The sequence below is a fragment of the Bubalus kerabau genome, chromosome 13 (genome assembly GCF_029407905.1).
Source record: "Bubalus kerabau isolate K-KA32 ecotype Philippines breed swamp buffalo chromosome 13, PCC_UOA_SB_1v2, whole genome shotgun sequence".
NCBI classification, from domain to species: Eukaryota; Metazoa; Chordata; class Mammalia; order Artiodactyla; family Bovidae; genus Bubalus; species Bubalus kerabau.
Window position 1 is genome coordinate 7,615,700 of NC_073636.1, and position 20,565 is coordinate 7,636,264.

General features: G+C 39.3%; 1 protein-coding gene across 17 annotated transcripts in view; it reads right to left on the bottom strand.

Annotated features, from left to right (window-relative positions):
• Nucleotides 1-20,565, bottom strand: part of TASP1 (taspase 1) — a 281,853-nt gene that overhangs the window by 210,133 nt on the left and 51,155 nt on the right. For all 17 annotated transcript variants that reach the window (XM_055543419.1, XM_055543421.1, XM_055543418.1 and 14 more), the window contains 2 exons: nt 15,665-15,749; nt 3,157-3,236 (listed from right to left, as the gene is read on the bottom strand). In XM_055543419.1, coding sequence (XP_055399394.1) covers nt 3,157-3,236; nt 15,665-15,749 — 165 coding nt within the window. The remainder of the gene's footprint in view (nt 1-3,156; nt 3,237-15,664; nt 15,750-20,565) is intronic.

Sequence of the window (20,565 nt, forward strand, 5' to 3'; positions counted from 1 at the left end):
CTACCTCCTGGAGAGACTGAACCAGACGGGCCCCAATTTAGCTGACATGGAGCACAGCTGGGAGCAGGCACGGACTCTACCTAAAAAAACAGACTTTGATGCAAAAGTCTGAGGAAGGCAAAGGAACACCTCCAGCCCTTCCCATGTGCTATACCCAAATACGGGCTACCGCCCTCCCAGAGGTGGGAAGATGTCTCTCCCTAACCCAGGAGAAAAACTGCATAGAGAAATGACCACGCCTCCTCTCTTGAGAAACAGACCTGCCCTCTCACACAGAGTTGCCAACAGGCCTTTAGGTGCCTCACTCGGGAATGTGGAACGGCAGAGGGCCACTAGAGAGCTGAGGAAATTAGCAAACATGTATTAGTGTCAGAAACACACAAACACAAAGTAAGACAGGGGAAGCAGAAATAGCAGATAAGAGCACGTTTTAAACCATAATATCCCAAGAGAGAAAGCAAAAATGCTGAGTTCATGAAACAAGAACAAGGATATCATGTTTTAAAAGTATTAATCATAGATCCATGGATTGGAGCCCACCAGGTTCCTCTGTAAAGCCATGGGATTTCCCAGACAAGAGTACTGGAGTGGGTTTCTATCTCTCCTCCAAGGGATCTTCCTGACCCAGGGATCAAACCCACAGCTCCTGCATCTTGGGAGTCTTTACCTGCTGAGCCATCAGTAAAGCCCAAAAATACTAAAATCAAAATTACAAATTCATTAGAAGTAGAAGATTTGGAAGATAAAATTGAAGAAACTTCCCAGACAATAGGATAAAAGAGATTTTTAAAAGGAGAAAAAAAAGTAATTGTTGAAAAGGATACATAGGATTAGAGCACAAGATCCAACCTCTAATTAATAGATATTAGAACAATATAGAGAAGTAGGTGGAGACCATTATCACAAGATCTTCTAAAAAAATCTCCCCAAAACAGAAGCAGATGGATTTCCAGATGGAAAGGCCAAAAGTGGACTCAGTAATCATAAATATAAAAACAGACTTATCCCAAAGTATCATTGTCGTAATAAGAACATGGAATTAAGAACTTCCTTTGAAAGAGGAAAAATACACCACAAAGAACTGGGAACCAAAATGCCAATGGACTGCATAATAGCAAGACTGGAAGTTAGAAGATAGAGCAATTTCTTCAGAAACCTAAGTGTAAGTGATTTCTATCTTACATATACCAAATGTGGGAGTAAAACAAGAAAAAAAAAAAAAAACCCACACATGCCATTCAGGAAGCAGCCACATTGATACTGGAGAGAGGAAAAGGCAACTCCAGAGTGACAGGGCGGTGAGGAGCAGAGGACAGCTGCACAGCAGGCCTAGGGGCGGCGCCCAGGCAGAGCCAGGTTGCCAAGGGGCCTGTGTCCAGGGAAAAACAAAACCAACTGGCACAGCGGCTCTACCCCAAGAGCCACTGGGGAGAACTTAAAGCAGAATTAGTGACAGGGAGTGTGAGAACACAGAGGTCTCATCCTCCCTGCCTCCCTGCACACACACTTCTCCCGCCTGCCTCTCGCCAGTCCAACTTTCAGTGACATTAAACTCATTTTATGAATATGTTACTAACAGCTGGTCCTTGCTAAACACTTGCTGTGACAGATAATTATCTCTTTGTTCTACAACTCGGTTTCCTTGGAGCCAATGAGTCCTCATTGTTCCATTTGATTGTTTAAATTATACTCATAGATTACTTGGAGAAGGCAATGGCACCCCACTCCAATACTCTTGCCTGGAAAATCCCATGGACAGAGAAGCCTGGTGGGCTGCAGTCCATGGGGTCACTATGAGGCGGACATGACTGAGCGACTTCACTTTCACTTTTCACGTTCACGCATCGGAGAAGGAAATGGCAACCCACTCTAGTGTTCTTGCCTGGAGAATCCCAGGGACGGGGGAGCCTGGTGGGCTGCCGTCTGTGGGGTCGCACAGAGTTGGACACGACTGAAGCGACTTAGCAGCAGCAGCATAGATTACTTAACAAAATTTTTTTTTTAATTTTGTCTATGTTTTTAAACAATTTCTTTGTTTTATGATAAATATGCAGTCATGACTTCTTTCTCAAGATAGACATATGAAACACACAAATATAGATATTTATATCCATTTTTTACTTTTTAAAGTCATTATTAGATTTAATCATGTCTTTATAACAATTTCTAGTTACTTTATAACATTTTATTATAAGAATATGTGACGGTTTATTTACTTACATTCTTCTGGGTTGGATATAAGAGTTTTTCAAAATTTTTTATAATTGTTTATGTTTTTCTTTCTCTTTTTCTTAATTGAAGTACAGATGATGTACAATATGATATAAGTAGCAGATGTACAGTATAGTGATTCACAATTTTTAAAGCTTATACTCCATTTATAGTTATTAGCTATATTCCCTGTGTAGTACAATATATCCTTGTTGTTTATTTTATACATAATTGAATTTTTTTTACATTTTTAATAATGCTCACTGAGCACCCTTCCACATAAATTTGTCTATATCTCCAATGACAAGTTCAGAGAAGCAGAATGGGTTTAAGGCTTTGGATTTATATTACTCAACAACATCCTCCCAAATTTCTGCCAATCTACATTTGTACCTACAATGTATTATGTTCATCTGACCACACACTTACCAGCAGTAATATATTTTTTAACTCCTTCACCAAGTAAGAGGGATTTAACAAGTAAGATTTATTATGTACTCATCTTAATTTAAATGTCCCTATTAATTATGTTGTATTATCTATTTATGACTTTTGACCTTTTTTCTATTTTTTTGTTTTTCCTTCTCCTACACTTGGTACCTAGATAGGCCTTCTTCGGCTCAAGGACTGGTCAATGTTGACCTATGTTTTCTTCTCTCTCTTTAAGTGGGTGGTATTATGGTTTGACTGTCAGTAATTATTTTAAGTATCCTACAAGGGATCCTTTAACAATACTTCTATAAAAGCATGAGAAAGCAGGAGTGGGGGGCCCTCAGGAAGATAAAGTTGACTGAACATCAACCAACTTTCTATGTATCTTTTAACTAAAATATTTCAATATACAAGCTTTCTTCCTTAAATACAGGTGCTACATGGATCAAAAGCAATGTAACGCTTTCAGGTATATATGCTAATACAGCTTAATTTTGAAAAGTTTTTACTCACTTGTGGTCATGATGCTAGGAGGGCAAGAGGGTATTCCATGATCTACTGCCCATCTGTAGGCTCCTTCTCCAACTAAAAAGCTAACAACAGAAAGATTATTCTTTTAAAAATTCAGTGTCATCTTCTCCTACATGTATATAGGCAATAAATATATATATTTATTTGTATACATATATTATTTATATACATATATAATAAAGTAAGATAAGCAATATAATAAGACAACTAAAAATTTTGCAATACCTCAAAATAGCTATACACCAAAAGAATTCATTTAATTTTTCCCCAAGTTAGAAATTTTACAATTGGAAACAGTAAATGATATGATATCGTTTGCAATAACTAATTAGTAAAAATTGGCAAAATGCAACATTAAGAAGTAAAAATAGTTGATTTCCCAGTGGAAAATATAAAGACTTATCTTGGATCAAAGTGGTTCTCAGTTTTTGTACAAGAACTATTTTAATCATGTTAAGAGTTAAAGCTTAAGCAAGTGTCTTCAGATTTGGTATTCTTGCCTAGCATAACAGCTGGATCTATCCAAAATGAGTGGGGTACATCCAGAGATGCCCAAACACAATGATATACACTTACATTTCTAAGCCTCGATGCAATACACACACACACACACACACACATGACTCAGAACCACATTTTCACTGTGGTAAGGTAGTGTGGTGTGCCCCAGAGGTCATTTTTTAAGCCCCAACTGCAGGTTTTAACATAACAGAAAGTGAATAAAAGGATACTGTTAGCTAACTGTAAAAGACTTCCTTTCAAAGATTTCAAATAGCATGCAGGATAATTAACCACTCCATTCCCTAACACAGTAATAGCAAGCAGTTACCATAATAATCAATCACTTCATCTCCTTCCACAGCCAACTTCTTAAAGATCTCAGCCAGCCAGTAATGGATTCCTTGAACTAGAGCCTACTCATTAGTTTCCTGCTCCCCATTTTTTGTTTCTGGTCCTCTAATCGTCCAACAATAAAAACTCAAAAGTAATACATATTGAAGTCTTTAGATTTGATTGTTAATAAGATCAATGACAGATCAGAAGAAAGTCAAAGTAGATACTTAGAAATATATTCAAACAGTTCCAAAGAGAAACTACATTGTTAGGCTCAATAACTTTTCCAATATATACAGAGCTTGGAGCTGAGGGAGCTTTTAAAAAGAAAAAAAAAGAGGAGGGAGAGAGTCCACAAGAATAAACAACTTCACCTCTTCAAACTTCCATTTTTTAAAAAAATTCTAAAGGACTCCATAAATAGAAAACAGTTTTCCTATTCTTGTATCAAATGAAGACCACTGCAAAGAAACAGCCAAGAAAAGCTGTCACATAAAGGAAAATGGAAGAATAATTCAAGTAGGAACTTGGATGCAAGTTGAACTATCCTGATGGCATTTGTAGCATTTTCTCCTGCTCCAAAAAGACTTAGATATAAGAAATAACTTCTATTCATGTGAAAATGTAAAGGAGATGCTGAAGTAGTGCATAAAATGATCAAGACAGAAGTTTGGAGCTGAATCTAATATCCTCAGCACACCCACTGGTCATTTGGAGCTCGATCCCAGTATCTGGGATCAAAAGCTTAGTGTTATTTTTCATTTCTCAATCATTCATAGATTTAATTCTAAATGAAATCAGTTTGCCACTGTCTGCAATGCAAGTTTTTAAATATGTTAGGCGTTTTATAATATTTACCAAGAAAGTGAGCATTATGGACGCTTGTCTTATGGATTCTGAATACCTGACTTTCCTTACTATCCAAAATTACGTGTCCAGTAGTGCAACATCACAAAAAAATGGCATATAACTGCTTTTAAAATCATTTTAAAACACTATAAAATTATGTGAGCTTGGTTAAAAACTATACAATCAAAAGGGCTTCCCAGGTGGTGCTAGTGGTAAAGAATCTGCCAGCAATTCAGGAGATACAAGAGATGTGGGTTTGATCTCTGAGTTGGGAAGATTCCCTGGAGGAGAAAATGGCAACCCACTGCAGTGTTCTTGCCTGGAAAATCCCACAGACAGAGGAGCCTGGTGGGCTACAGTCCATGGGGTTTCAAAGTCGGACAAACTGAAGCAGCTGAGCACATCCTATCAAAAGCAAAAAATCACTTCCCAGAACACTAACTGCAGCACCAACTCAAATTTTTCCCAAATATTCATGATTCTCCAAGGAGAAAGCTTTCATAGAAGTTTCATCTCAATTCACTAGGAAAGCCACCGACTCCACCTTGTTAACACACCCAGAAGCTGGCCACTTCTCACCACTCCCCTGCACCACCTGGGTCTGAGCTGCCTCCGTCGCCCTCCTGGATTGCTCCAACAGCCCCATCACTCTCGTGCTTGCCTTGCTCGGTTCCCTGCCTTGGTCCAATCTCAACACACCAGCCATTGGCATCCTTGGGAAACGCAAGTCAGGTAATGACACTCCTCTTCTCAAAATCCTGAGAAGCCCCTTGTGACGACACTAGCCTGCAAACTGGAGCCTTTGGCAGAATCTCCAGGCGCCACGTGATCCAGTCCTCTCTCCCCTTCCTCCCCTCATCTCCCCTCCTCCTGGTAACGCTACTCCAGCATCCCGTAAAAACACAAACATGTCAAGGGAGCTCTGGCCTCAGGGCCTTGGCCCTGACTGTGCCCAGTCAGGGTCTTCCTTCTTTCCCAAATGGCAAATTTCTCCATCTGTTTAAACATATCTCCTTGATGAGGCCTGAAACTCAATACTTTAAAACTACTCTACACTCTACACTCCTCTACCCAGTACTCCTAATCGCTCTCATTCTGCCCTCTTTACATTTTTTCCACCTTATGACATACTATACACTGTGTGTGTGTGTGTGTGTGTGTGTGCTCAGTAGCTCAGTTGTGTCTGACTCTTTGTGACTCCATGAACCAATCCAGGCATCGAACCCAGGTCTCCTGCATTGCAGGTGAATTCTTTACCATCTGAGCCACCAGGGAAGCCCAGACACTGTATAGCTTACATATTATCTCTGTTGTTTACATGTCTCCCTCAAATAAACTGTAAGCTTCATTAGAGCAGGGATCTTTGTTTTTCATTGATATCCACATAGCCACTCAGAACAATGCCTAGAATACACTAATCATTAAACAAACAACTGCAAGATACTCAACAAAATAATAAATGAGGGTGTCAAAATTCTCTAAAGGACAGCACTGTCCTTGTGTTATGCTCTCCTTAATTTACACTAAAGCAAGTCTAAAGTGTTATGAAACAAAAGCAACAGTGTACTGAGACCAGCACTGACCAGGTGACTGACCGTCAGCAAGCTGAGATACTAAAGGGCCAGCACAGCCAAACACGCAGAAATGCACCGAGGCCAACTGGAATTCTATGGATGGGAACTATTTTCAAAAATCATGACGCTATTGTCAGTCTAAAAATGTGTGATTTAGTGACTTTAGAAAGCTCTCAAAACTGCTTAAAATGCATTATGCTAGATTAGACAGACAAAGGAGAAAATGATAGCTGCTTCTTTGGACTTCAAAACAGATTTCTGCCTGTTTTACCTATGACTTCTTTGTTTATCATAAACACACAGAATTGAAGAAAGACCATCAGTTTGGTGGCTACTGCTTATTTACAGCTTACAAACACAGAAAATGCAAATAAAGGAGAACCTGCTATATGTGGAAAAAGAAATAATGAACATATTAAATAACAAGGATTTAACTCTTCTCAAAATTTTATTGTAAAAATTTTTAAACGTACATTACAGTGAATAGTATATAGTGAATCCAAAAGGATCATCACCCTATTCCATCAATGATTAATACATTGCTAATCTTTATTTTCATTCCCATCCAGACTATTTTGAAGCAAACCTCAGATATCACATAACTTCAAATATAAATATTTTAACATCTCTAAAAAAGCAACTTAAAAAAATACATAACCACAACATAACAAATTGACACCTTAAAAAATTTAACAATAAATCCTTGGAATCAAAAGTTTATTCAATTGATGTTCACATTTCCCTGATTTTTTCCTAAAAGTTGTGCTATTATTGTTATTTTGCCTTTTAAACTATTTTATTTGAGGGGAAATCCAACTAATCCATCCATATTTTCTGATTAGTTGATAGGTCTTCTTATGTTTCTTTTAATCTATAGGTCTTTAAATATTCTTTTCACATTCATACAAAAGTACTAAAATCTGAATGAATTTATGAAATACAATAAGTTCAACTGCATTTTCAAATAAACAATGTACCTAAAACTAAATTTGCATCTCAAAAAATCCGAGGGTCTAATGGGCTGGAGGAAGCAAAAGCTGGAATCAAGATTGCCAGAAGAAATATCAATAACCTCAGATATGCAGATACCACCACCCTTATGGCAGAAAGTGAAGAACTAAAGAACCTCTTGATAAAAGTGAAAGAGGAGAGTGAAAAAGTTGGCTTAAAGCTCAACATTCAGAAAACTAAGATCATGGCATCCATACCATCACTTCATGGTGAACAGATGGGGAAACAGTGGCTGACTTTATTTTTCTGGGCTCCAAAATCACTGCAGATGATAATTGCAACCATGAAATTAAAAGACGCTTACTACTTGGAAGGAAAGTTATGACCAACCTAGACAGCATATTAAAAAGCAGAGACATTATTTTGCCAACAAAGGCCCATCTAGTCAACGCTATGGTTTTTCCAGTGGTCATGTATGGGATGTGAGAGTTGGACTATAAAGAAAGCTAAGTGCTGAAGAATTGATGTTTTTGAACTGTGGTGCTGGAGAAGACTCTTGAGAGTCCCATGGACTGCAAGGAGATCCAACCAGTCCATTCTAAAGGAGATCAGTCCTGGGTGTTCATTGGAGGGAGTGATGTTGAAGCTGAAACTCCAATACTTTGACCACCTGATGCAAAGAGCTGACTCACTGGAAAAGACCCTGATTTTGGGAAAGATTGAGGGCAGGAGGAGAAGTGGATGACAGAGGATGAGATGGTTGGATGGCATCACTGACTCAATGGACGTGAATTTGGGTAAACTCCGGGAGTTGGTGATGGACAGGGAGGCCTGACATGCTGCAGTCCATGGAGTCGCAAAGAGTCAGACACGACTGAGCCACTGAACTGAACTGAACTGAATGAGCATTTTAGGTTAACTCATATTAAACATGAAGCAACAATGTTTTCCAAGCTTTCCCTTTTTCACCAAAAGAAACAAAATTTCCAAAAATTATAACTTGGACTTCCCCAGTGGTACAATGGATAAAAATCTGCCAGCCAATGCAGAGGACACAGGTTCAACCCTTGATCCAGGAAGATTCCACATGCCAAGGAGCAACTCAACTGCGCACCATGACTCCTGAGCCCACACGCCACAGCTGCTGAAGCCCAGATGCCCAGAGCCCATGCTCCGCAGTGAGAGGCCACCACAACGAGGAGCCCATGCACGGCCACTGGAGAGCAGATCCCGCCTGCCACAACTAGAGAAAACCACGCACAGCGACGAAGACCCAGCACAGCCAAAATAAATAAGTGAATGAAATGAACTATACAGTGAAAAAAGAAAATGCCAAGTCAAACAAAACTATTAAAGTTTATACTTATAAAAAATTATAACTTATTCTATAATAGGTTAGGAGTTAGCAAATTTTTTCAGCTAGAGGGCCAGACAGCAAATAATTTAGGTTTTGTACCCAGATGTCTCGGATGCAACAGCTCCTTTGCAGAGCACAAGCAGCCACAGGCAGTATGCACACAAATGGGTGTGGCTGTGTTCCCAAAAAAACGCGACTGACAAAAACAGGCAGTAGACCAGATCTGTCCCATAGGCTGTAGTTTGACAACCTTTGTTCTAGATGGTAAGGCCTATCAAAGTTACACCATATCATCACGGAGGAGAAAAAAGTGAAAATATACTTTTATAAATAAAATCAACTTGAGAAAACATGGCACAGTTTATGATAATCAGTTCAGTCACTCAGTCGTGTCTGACTCTTTGCTACCCCATGAATCGCAGCACACCAGGCCTCCCTGTCCATCACCCACTCCCGGAGTTCACTCAAACTCACGTCCATTGAGTCGGTGATGCCATCCAGCCATCTCATCCTCTGTCGTCCCCTCCTCCGTTCCACCAAATTGATGAAGATATCAAATATTCAGCTAGTCTGACCAAATACCAATATTTAAATAATGCATCATGCCATGCTGACAAATAACCAGAAAATTAAAATATAAAAGATTATCAGCTAATAAAAATACCATTCCTCCTAAAATTCTGCTGAGGGATTTTTTTTTTAAGAAAGCAATAAGAGTTTACAAAATTCTAACAACTTTCGATGCAGCTGAAACAGATACACGCCCTGTCTTCCTCAATGAGGTATACAGAGAGATGAACTTTTTATTTGAAGACTTCTTAGAAAACACCCAATGCTTTGCTGCCCCCATAGTTACCTGCCTCTTCAATAGAAGACCATGGTTTCTAAGTCTTCCATCTGCTTTTGATAGTTTTTATATCCCTATATCTAGCACACAGGAATTAAACAATAAATATTTGCTGAATGAAGGAATGGTAAGCGATGAATAACTAAATGGATGTAAACAGCTATTTCTTACTATTATAAAAGAATTTTACTGCCTTGTTATGAGTTCTAGTCTGCTGCTTCTAATGTGATAAGGAAGGACTCCATAAAATTTTAATAGTATAACAAGTCAAATAAGGTACTCAGTTTCTTTGTCTACAAAATGTATGTTATCCTCATAAATCATTTTATGATATTATGAGATAATGCATATGAATCACATAAAACAGTGCCTCTCACAGTGTACGAATGCATAAGGGTCAACTATTATCATTACAGAAATCAGATAACTAGACTTATTAGGGTTGTGTGTAAACAAACTTAAAGCAAAAACATGATAAATTTAATTTCATTTATTTAGGATACTTAGGAGGCTTTCCTGGTGGCTCACATGGTAAAAAATCTACCTGTGATGCAGGAGACCCAGGTTCAATCCCTGGATAGGGAAGATGCCGTGGAGGAGGAAATGGCAACCCACTCCAGTATTCTTGCCTAGAGAATTCCATGGAGAGAGGAGCCTAGTGGGCTAAAGTCCACGAGGTTGCAAAGAATCAGACACAACTGAGCAGCTAACGCACACACAGAATCCTCAGGGAATCTGGGTTTTTTCCACAGTGCAGGTATTTGAGAGATTTTTGCTTTTGGACAAGATGGAGTAACAGGAATACATTTACACTCTTGCCTGAACCAATGGGGAAAAAAATCAGACAAATACAGAAAGCAGTTTTCACACATTAGCCAGTAGGCAGCATAGGACAGTGATCCTTGAGAGAAAGGAAACAAACCGGATAAACCTTATGATGGCCCCGCTTACTGCCTGGAGAGTTTCCTGCCACGGAACAGGAACAGGAACTCAGAACAGGAACCCTGCAGTCTCTGTGAGTTGAAGACAGAGAGCTGGGCATCCAGAGACGCCCAGGTGGCCAGAGTTCACAGGGCAGAAACCCAGGGAAGAGAGTCACACAGAGAAAAGACTCCGGAAATCTGCAGAGTCCCTCCAGTCTTCAGCTTTGTCTTCAGTGTATGTGTAAAAGGAAATTATCAAAGTCTGGGAAAGAATAACATGAAAGTTTTAAAGGTAACAATCCCCAAGTTCACATAGGGCCAGAACAGCTCCTGTTCCCAGTAGTCACACTAAAAAAATACAACCTCCTTCTGGTTGCATCTGTTATAGTACTCAGAAGGGTTTTGCCTAGAGCAAAGCAAAGTTAGATCAAGGCTAAATGCTTCTCTAGTTCGTGTAACAAAGTATAAAGCAAGGCCTGAAAGGATGACGCTGTCTCTAAATAAATTAACCACATCCTAGAAATGAAGTACAAAAATATCCAACACCAAATAAGGCAAAACTCACAATGTGTGGAATCTAATAAAAAAATTACCAAACGTGAAGAAGCAGGAAAATGTAACCTATAATGAGAAAAATCATTCCATTGAAAACCCAGAAATGACAAAGATGATACAATTAGTAAACAAAGATATTAAAAGTTACTATAATTGTATTCATATGCTCAAGAAGTTACAGGAAATATTAAACATGTTAAGCAGATACACAGAAGATATTTTTTTAAAGATACAAATCGAACTTCTGGAGATTAGAAACTACAATGTCAGAAATGAAAAATAAACCGGATGGGATTAACAGGTGACTAGGTATTGCCACTCCAGTGTTCTTCCCTGGAGAATCCCAGGGATGGGGGAGCCTGGTAGGCTGCTGTCTATGGGGTCACACAGAGTCAGACACGACTGAAGTGACTTAGCAGCAGCAGCAGGTATTGCCAAAAAATAATTAGTAAACTTGAAAACAGCAGTAGAAATTATTCAAAATGAAACAAAGAGAAAAATTAATGGGAAAAATAAAAAAATTATCAGTCCCACTATGAGAGGTCAAATATACATGTAACTGGAATCCTAGAAGACAGAAGAGGAGGGATTAAGAAAGACACATCTGAAGAAATAACAGCCAAAAATTTTTCCAAATTTGATGACATATATCGCTACATATCCAGGAAGCAAAATGAACACAAACCAAAGACATTACAGGAAAACTACAGACCAAAGTCTCTCATAAACACAGATGCAAAAAGTATTTACAAAAGTTAGTAAATTGGATCCAGTAACATATAAAAAGATAATACATTGTAACCAAGTGGAATTTATTCCAGGAATGCAACTGTTACTTTAAGAGTCGAAAATCACCCAATCACTGTATCAACTGACTAAATAAGAAAGAGCATCACAAATAGATACAGAGAAGTATTTGAAAAAGTACAATACCCATTCCTATTAAAAATTCTCAGCACATTAGGAAAAGAAGGGAACTTTCTCAGCATGATAGAGAGCATCTATGATAAACCTATAGCAGCCATAATGTGTGTGAAGTGTTAGTCATTCAGTCATGTCTGACTCTTTGCAGCCCCGTGGACTGTAACCCACCAGGCTCCTCTGTCTATGGAATTATCCAGGCAAGAATACTGGAATTGGTTGCCCCTTACTCCAGAGGATCTTCCTGACCCAGGGATCAAACCCGTGTCTCGCATATTGCACGCAGATGCTTTACCATCTGAGCCATGAGGGAAGCCCGTCATATCTAAGGGTAAAGAACAAATGCACCCTCCCTAAGATTACAAATAGAGCAAGGGTGTTCACTCTCGCATTTCTATTTCACATTGCATAGGAGGTGCTACCCAATGCAATAAGGAAAAAGAAATTAATTAAAGGAATGGACATAAAAAGGAGGAAATAAAACTATTTTTATTCCCAGAAGACAGAACTATCTATGTAGAAAACTTCATGGAATCTATAAAAACAAAATGAGAACAAATGAATTTAGCAAATTTCCAAGCCAGAATATCAATATAAGGAAATCAATTATATTTCTATATTGGTAAGGAACACTGGTATTTAACTTTTTTAAAATATGCAATTTATCACAGCAACAAAAAGAAACACTTACATATAAATTTTTTAAAAGCTGTGCAAAATCTGTACACTGAAAATTATAAAACACTGTTCAGAGAAGTTAAAGAAGACCTTAAAAAATGAATTAAGTTAAAAACCTAATCAAAATTCTAGCAGGTTATTCAAAGAAACTGATAGGATAATTACAAAATTCACATGAAAGTGCAAAATGTCTAAAATGATCAAAGCAATTTTGAAAACAAAAAATAAAGCTGAAGAACAATGTGAGAAAATTAGATCACTACTTTCAAGCAACTATAGGATCACCTTCTGACATTATTTTAATACAGAGATGACCATTGCTTTTTCACATATATTTCATCTTTGTAAAATATAAAAATATTATACATATCCCCTTTGACAAATGCCTCATCTTGTTCCTTCCTTCCTCCTTCCTAGAGGTAATTACGGTGTGTCTTGTGACCTTCTTTCCAGAACTTTTTTGCACATCTATGTACGTGTCTATGTAGACTTAGAAAATCAGAGTATTAGCATACCTCGGAGATACTGCAGGTTCAGTTCCAGACCACCACAATTAAGTGAACGTCACAATAAAGCAAGTCACACAAATTTTCCGATTTCCCAGTTCATATGTTTACACTACACTGTATTCTATCAAAACTGCGATAGCACTATGCGTACAATAATACTGGACACACCTTAATCTAAAAACAGGATATTGCTAAAAAATGCTAAGCATCACCTGAGCCTTCAGCAAGTCATAGTAAACAACACTAAACACCACTGATCACAGAGTACCATAACAACTATCATCATGAAAACGTTTGAAATATTGTGAGAATTACCAAAATGTAACGCAGAGACATCAAGTGACCAAATGCAGCTGGGAAAATGGCTCAAAGCACAACTACCACAAACCTTCAATTTGTTAAAAAAAAATATATATATAGTATCTGTAAAGCACAATAAAATGAGGTATGCCTGTGTTGTATGTGTTTAATACCATAAAGGAATAAATGAGAATGAGAAAAGCTTCAATTCTGGACAGCTGTTACCTAGGGCAGGGCCAGAGATGGGGTCAGGGTATGAGCATGGGTCAAGCAGAAGGATAAGGATACCTTCAGCAAGGATCGCATCTACACAGCTTCGAGTCTCTTGGTAATGTTTTGTTTTCTTAACCTGGCTGGTAGGAAATAGGGATACCTTGAATATATTTGGGTAAAAAGATTTCAAGATTTTTCAAAACTATATCATTTTATATTACTTAAAAGTCAAATAATAGTGATTCCTATAGTACCACTGTCCCAACTTTCAATACAGGGTATTAATGTAACCTTAACAGCCAGGCGTACTGAACATGTATGGTACTGAAGACGGTTGAGTATAAGACAGTACTGAGGCATAACTGTTAATATTATTATCCATGTTATCGTGAAGAACAGTATGGAGGTTCCCTAAAAAACTAAAAATAGAGCTACCATATGACCAGGTAATCCCACTCCTAGGCACATATCCAGAGAAAAAGATGAGCCTAAAGGATACAGGCACCCCAGTGTCCACTGCAGCACTGTTTACAACAGCCAGGACACGGAGCAACCTACGTGTCCATGCATATTTCACTTCAACAGGTGAACTATAAAACATTAATTTTATATGTACTGATGTTGAAAAAATCTCTAAGACATCCTATTTAAAGAAAAAAAGGAAGTTTCAAAATAATATGTACATTGATTTCTTTTAAATATGCATAACTCTGTTTGCAATGGCTAAGGCATGGAAGCAACCTAAATGCCCACTGACAGAGGAATGGATGAAGAAGATGTGTGGTGCGTGTGTGACGGAATATCACTCAGCCATTAAAAACAATAACATAATGTCATTTGCAGCAACATGGATGGACCTAGAGAGTGTCATTCTGAGTGAAGTCAGTGAGACAGAGAAGGAGAACTATGGTATGACATCCCTTATATGTGGAATCTAAAAGGAAATGATAGAATGAACTTACTTACAAAGCAAGAAGAGACTCACAGACTTAGAAACTGAACTTATGGTTGCCAGGGGGAAGGAATAGTTAGGGAGTTTGGGATGGTCAGGGGCACACTGCAATATTTAAAATGGATAACCAACAAGGACCTGCTGCACAGTACATGGAACTCGGATCAATTTTATCAGGCAGCTTGGATGGGAGGGGACCCTGGGGAAGAAGTAATACATGTGTATGTAAGGCTGAGTCCCTTGGCTGTTCACCAGAAACTACCACAATGTTGTTAACTGGTTATACTCTGATACAAAATTAAAAGTTCAAAATAAAAAAATTTAAAAAGTGGATTAAATATATCATTAGGCATGTTAACAGGATGTGATTACATTTTGCAAACGGAGAAATTTACAGAACGATATAAGGGTAAAATACAATGATGAGGATTTGCTTTAAAATACTACAGGAAAGAGATAGGTACATGAGACAGATGAAGGGCAAAAATATTAATTACTGGAGCTAGATGATAGGTTTGTGCTGGCCCTTTACAACATTCAAGTTCAAAGTTTTTTTAAGGAAAATTATATTTTAACGCTGCAGAAAAGATGCAATCTTACTAATGTTAGTGTCACCATGTGTTTCTCCAGAAGAGCAAAATTAAGTACTTTTATTCTGAGAACTTCTCAATAAAATGAGTTTAGACTCTGGACTCAAACATGTAAGATATTTTTAAAGTCCTAAAATAAAAAGACCCCAGTTAAGCACTTATTAACAGCAAAAGCATCTCTACAATCAACTACAAAACCTAAATTAACTCTGAACTTTTTTGCACATTAATCCATAATATTCTCTTCCATCCGGAGCTCTCTCTCGAAACAAAATGTTTTGAGATCACAGAACAAAGAGTGTTGTCCTCTCAAAGGCAAGCTACTGCTGATGTGTAACCAACAGCATCAGCCTTCTGTGGATAAAAATAGCCTTCAAACACTGCATGCACCAAAGACCAAAGTCCTGGGGAAAGATGAAGAAGAGCAAAGCAGTTACCAGGGAGGAATTCGGCCGGCTGAGAGTTTGCCCTTCTGCCCTTCACACAAGAGTCTGTTTGCAACTGAGACTGGATTCTTGATTCCTATAAAATAAAATCAGCAGAAAATGAAATCAGAAAATCTTCAAGTTTCCCACTCAATTTTGTGGCTGTTTCAATAAGACAACTTTTAAGTATCAATATCTTGGAAACTGTCTATAAATATACTAATGAAAACTGTTATTTATCATGAACAATAAGGAGCAAATCAAATATATGAATACCTATAGGTATAAGAACAGAACAAATATAAAAACATACATTCTCATTTTATCATGTGCTATAGCAGCAAAGACTGAATTTGAAATAACACAAATTTAAATTAGGTTCCTTTTTAATAGATTTCAGGATAGAATTAAAAATTTAACTGGAAATTTACCATCTATTATCAAAACCATGAATTTCCTCTAAGGAATGCACCTGAGTACAAACAGCTTCAAATTTCTCTTTAGGGAGAAAAATTAATGGACAAAAATGTTAAATCTCACCTGCAAGAAAGAATAAAGTCCTACAAATGGGGAGAGAGTGGGGAGAAGAGGCCAAAGGTGTACAAGACTGAGATTGATATGGCTAGGATTGCTTCCAGGAGGGAAAACAAAATGGAGAGGGAGAAAAGGGTGCTTCTCCAGAGGAAAATAGGACAGGAGGTATGAGCGTGAAAAAGAACTGCCAGGGTGACAACAGTGACAAGTATGACAATGATGCGACAGAAGCCGGCGGCAGTAGCTTAGGATCCAGTGTGGGCCAGGCCCAGTGCCAACCGTAACCAGCATCACACTATTTAACGGACACTTCACCTCCATCACAGAAGTACAGTTATAAACCCTACATGATTACTGAGCAAACATTTGCAAAGGTTAAGTTACCTGCCCAGGATCACATGCTGAGATTTTAACAGAGGCAGCTAATGACCACACCCTTGACCGCTAACTTATAGTCTCAGGACACTATTAATACAAAAAAAAAAAAAAAAAAAACCCAGCAGGATATAAAGAGACTGAAAAACCTCAGATTAAACAACAGATTGACTTAAAACTAGATATTTAGCTAAACACCAAAAACTACTGTCCCCCACTAAAAAAGGATAAACTATCAAAAGAAGAAAAACTCAGATCTCTGTACGAAGCTCTTAAAATAAATTTATTTCTGTGTATGATGATTCAGTGGCATAAAGACATCAATTAACTGATAAATTAACATAAATTCAAAGCTATAAATTCACCATCAAAGCTTCACAAGGACATCTGCTGCTGCTGCTGCTGCTAAGTCGCTTCAGTCATATCCGACTCTGTGCGACCCCATAGACAGCAGCCCACCAGGCTTCCCCATCCCTGGGATTCTCCAGGCAAGAACACTGGAGTGGGTTGCCATTTCCTTCTCCAATGCATGGAAGTGAAAAGTGAAAGTGAAGTCGCTCAGTCGTGTCCGACTCTAGTGACCCCATAGACTGCAGCCTACCAGGCTCCTCCGTCCATGGGATTTTCTAGGCAAAAGTACTGGAGTGGGGTGCCATTGCCTTCTCCGCAAAAGGATATCTATGATATATGAAAAACTGACTCTTAAATTCACCAGGTAAACTTTGTAAAAAAAAAAAAAATTTAAGAGGCACTCATCTTACAAAATACCATTTCTTATTCAAAGCTACTGTAATTGAGTGTGGTTTGTGTACAAAATACACAAATATATCAATGGAACAGAATAAAGCTAAAGTTGAGATACAGACATGTGTGAATGAGGATATTTAATACATAATACAGACAGTACTTCAAATGTAGGAAAGGATGGACTGTCTGTGAGAGGCGGACAGAACACAGAGCAATGGGGGTCAGACTGCTTTATAACAGTACCAGCTATCAACGGGTTGCTTTGCAGCTATAAATGCACCCTTGGTTGCCTGATGGGTAAAAGTGGGCATGGGCCATCTAACCATGCAGCTGTGGCCAGCTGGCACACGGCTCAGCTTTGTCAGGAGAGGGCACTGGAGATACAACACAACGGCCAGGCTCCTGGAGCTCACAGGCATTCACACTATGTGACCCACATGGCTCTCTCCAGCGCCAAGTGCCTGCGGGGTGCAGCTTCCTCCAGCATTTGCCCACCACATGTTTTCCCCAACTCCTGACTCAGGCCACAGCAGCACAGCGGACAGCCCCAGAAAGAAAAGGACCATAGTCACGGATCCCACACCTTCTCCTCAGTCCCACACATAGCAAAGGATCCTGTGGGGCTGGCTGTCTAGAAAGCCAAAACCCTAGTCCTTATCCCAGGAACAGAGGTTTACCTCCCAGAGCTTCCTGAGCTGTGTGTGCCCACCTGCCAGTCTGAGCCCCACAGGACGGTTTCTGCTCCCACAGGAATACAGCCTGGGTAACCCAACAACCTCTCTGCCAGAGAGCAGGCTGCAGCCACACCTTGTCCAGTGAGGTTTGAACTTCCTTCCACATTTCCCTTACATGTGTATTTCCCCTTTGCTCTTTACATTAAGCTTCTCCAGGTTAAACTGCTGTGTAGTATCTGTCTCCTAGCTGGACCCAGTCTGATACAATAAACTTGGGACAAATTACTAAATCTCTCCTGTGTCTCAGATTCCTCAATTATAAAATGGGGATAAAAGTATTGATCTCAGAAAGTTTTCCTGAGCACTAAATGATTTAACACACATGAACTACTGGAGAACAATCCATGGTAATAGTCACCCAATAAATGGTTGTTGTTATTATCCTTACTATTATTACTCAATAAACTATACAGGGACAATTTGTTGATCATTTCAGAAACTGATCAACAAACAATGCATTCAAGAAGCCAACGAAAAATAAATCACACATATATTTGAAGAATATGTAAGTGACTGCACTCACAGTTTGGAGGAGGCGACGGCACCCACTCCAGTGCTCTTCCCTGGAGAATCCCAGGGACGGGGGAGCCTCGAAGGCTGCCGTCCATGGGGTCGCTGAGGGTCGGACACGACTGAGCGACTTCACTTTCACTTTTCACTTTTCACTTTCATGCATTGGAGAAGGAAATGGCAACCCACTCCATGTTCTTGCCTGGAGAATCCCAGGGATGGGGGAGCCTGGTGGGCTGCCGTCTATGAGGTCGCACAGAGTCGGACACGACTGAAGCGACTTAGCAGCAGCAGCACTTACAGTTATGACTGGGAGCTGACTGTGGCTCAGATCATGAACTCCTTCCTGCCAAATTCAGACTTAAATTGAAGAAAGTAGGGAAAACCAAGCGACCATTCAGGTATGACCTAAATCAAATCCTTACGATTATACAGTAGAAGTGACAAATAGATTCTAGGGATTAGATCTGATAGACAGTGTGCCTGAAGAACTATGGACGGAGGTTTGTGACATTGTACAGGATACAGTGATCAAGACCATCCCCAAGAAAAATAAAGGCAAAAAGGCAAAATGGTTGTCTGAGGAGGCCTTACAGATAGCTATGAAAAGAAGAGAAGCAAAAGGCAAAGGAAAAAAGGAAAGATGTACCCATTTGAATGCATCAGATCAGATCAGTCGCTCAGTTGTGTCCAACTCTTTGCGACCCCATGAATCGCAGCACGCCAGGCCTCCCTGACCATCACCAACTCCCGGAATTCACTGAGACTCACGTTCATAGAGTCAGTGATGCCATCCAGCCATCTCATCCTCTGTCGTTCCCGTCTCCTCCTGCCCCCAATCCCTCCCAGCATCAGGGTCTTTTCCAATGAGTCAACTCTTCGCATGAGGTGGCCAAAGTACTGGAGTTTCAGCTTTAGTATCATTCCTTCCAAAGAAATCCCAGGGCTGATCTCCTTCAGAATGGACTGGTTGGATCTCCTTGCAGTCCAAGGGACTCTCAAGAGTCTTCTCCAACACCACAGTTCAAAAGCATCAATTCTTCGGCGCTCAGCCTTCTTCACAGTAGCAAGGACAGACAAAAATGCCTTCCTCAGTGATCAGTGCAAAGAAATAGAGGAAAACAATAGAATGGGAAAGACTAGAGATCTCGTCAAGAAAATTAGAGTCATCAAGAGAACATTTCATGCAAAAATGGTCACAACAAAGGACAGACACAGTATGGACCTAACAGAAGCAGAAGATATTTAGAAGAGGTGGCAAGAATGCACAGAAGAACTATACAAAAAAGATCTTCACAACCCAGATAACCACGATGGTGTGATCACTCACCTAGAGCCAGGCATCAAGGAATGCAAAGTCAAGTTGGGCCTTCGGAAGCATCACTACGAACAAAGCTCGTGGAGGTGATGGAATTGCAGTTGAGCTATTTCAAATCCTAAAGATGATGCTGTGAAAGTGCTGCACTCAATATGCCAACAAATTTGGAAAACTCAGCAGTGGCCACAGGACTGGAAAAGGTCAGTTTTCATTCCAATCCCAAAGAAAGGCAATGCCAAAGAATGCTCAAACTACCACACAATTGTATTTATTTCACACACTAGCAAAGTAATGATCAAAATTCTCTAAGTCAGGCTTCAACAGTACTTGAACTGTGAACTTCCAGATGTTCAAGCTGGATTTAGAAAAGGCAGAGGAACCAGAGATCAAACTGCCAACATCTGTTGGATCACTGAAAAAGCAGGAGAGTTCCAGAAAATCATCTATTTCTTCTTTATTGACTATGCCAAAGCCTTTGACTGTGTGGATCACAATAAACTGTGGAAAATTCTGAAACAGATGGGAATACCAGACCACCTGACCTGCCTCTAGAGAAGCCTGTGTGCAGGTCAGGAAGCAACAATTAGAACTGGACATGGAACAACAGACTGGTTCCAAATAGGAAAAGAAGTACGTCAAGGCTGTAAATTGTCACCCTGCTTATTTAACTTACATGCAGAGTACATCAAGAGAAA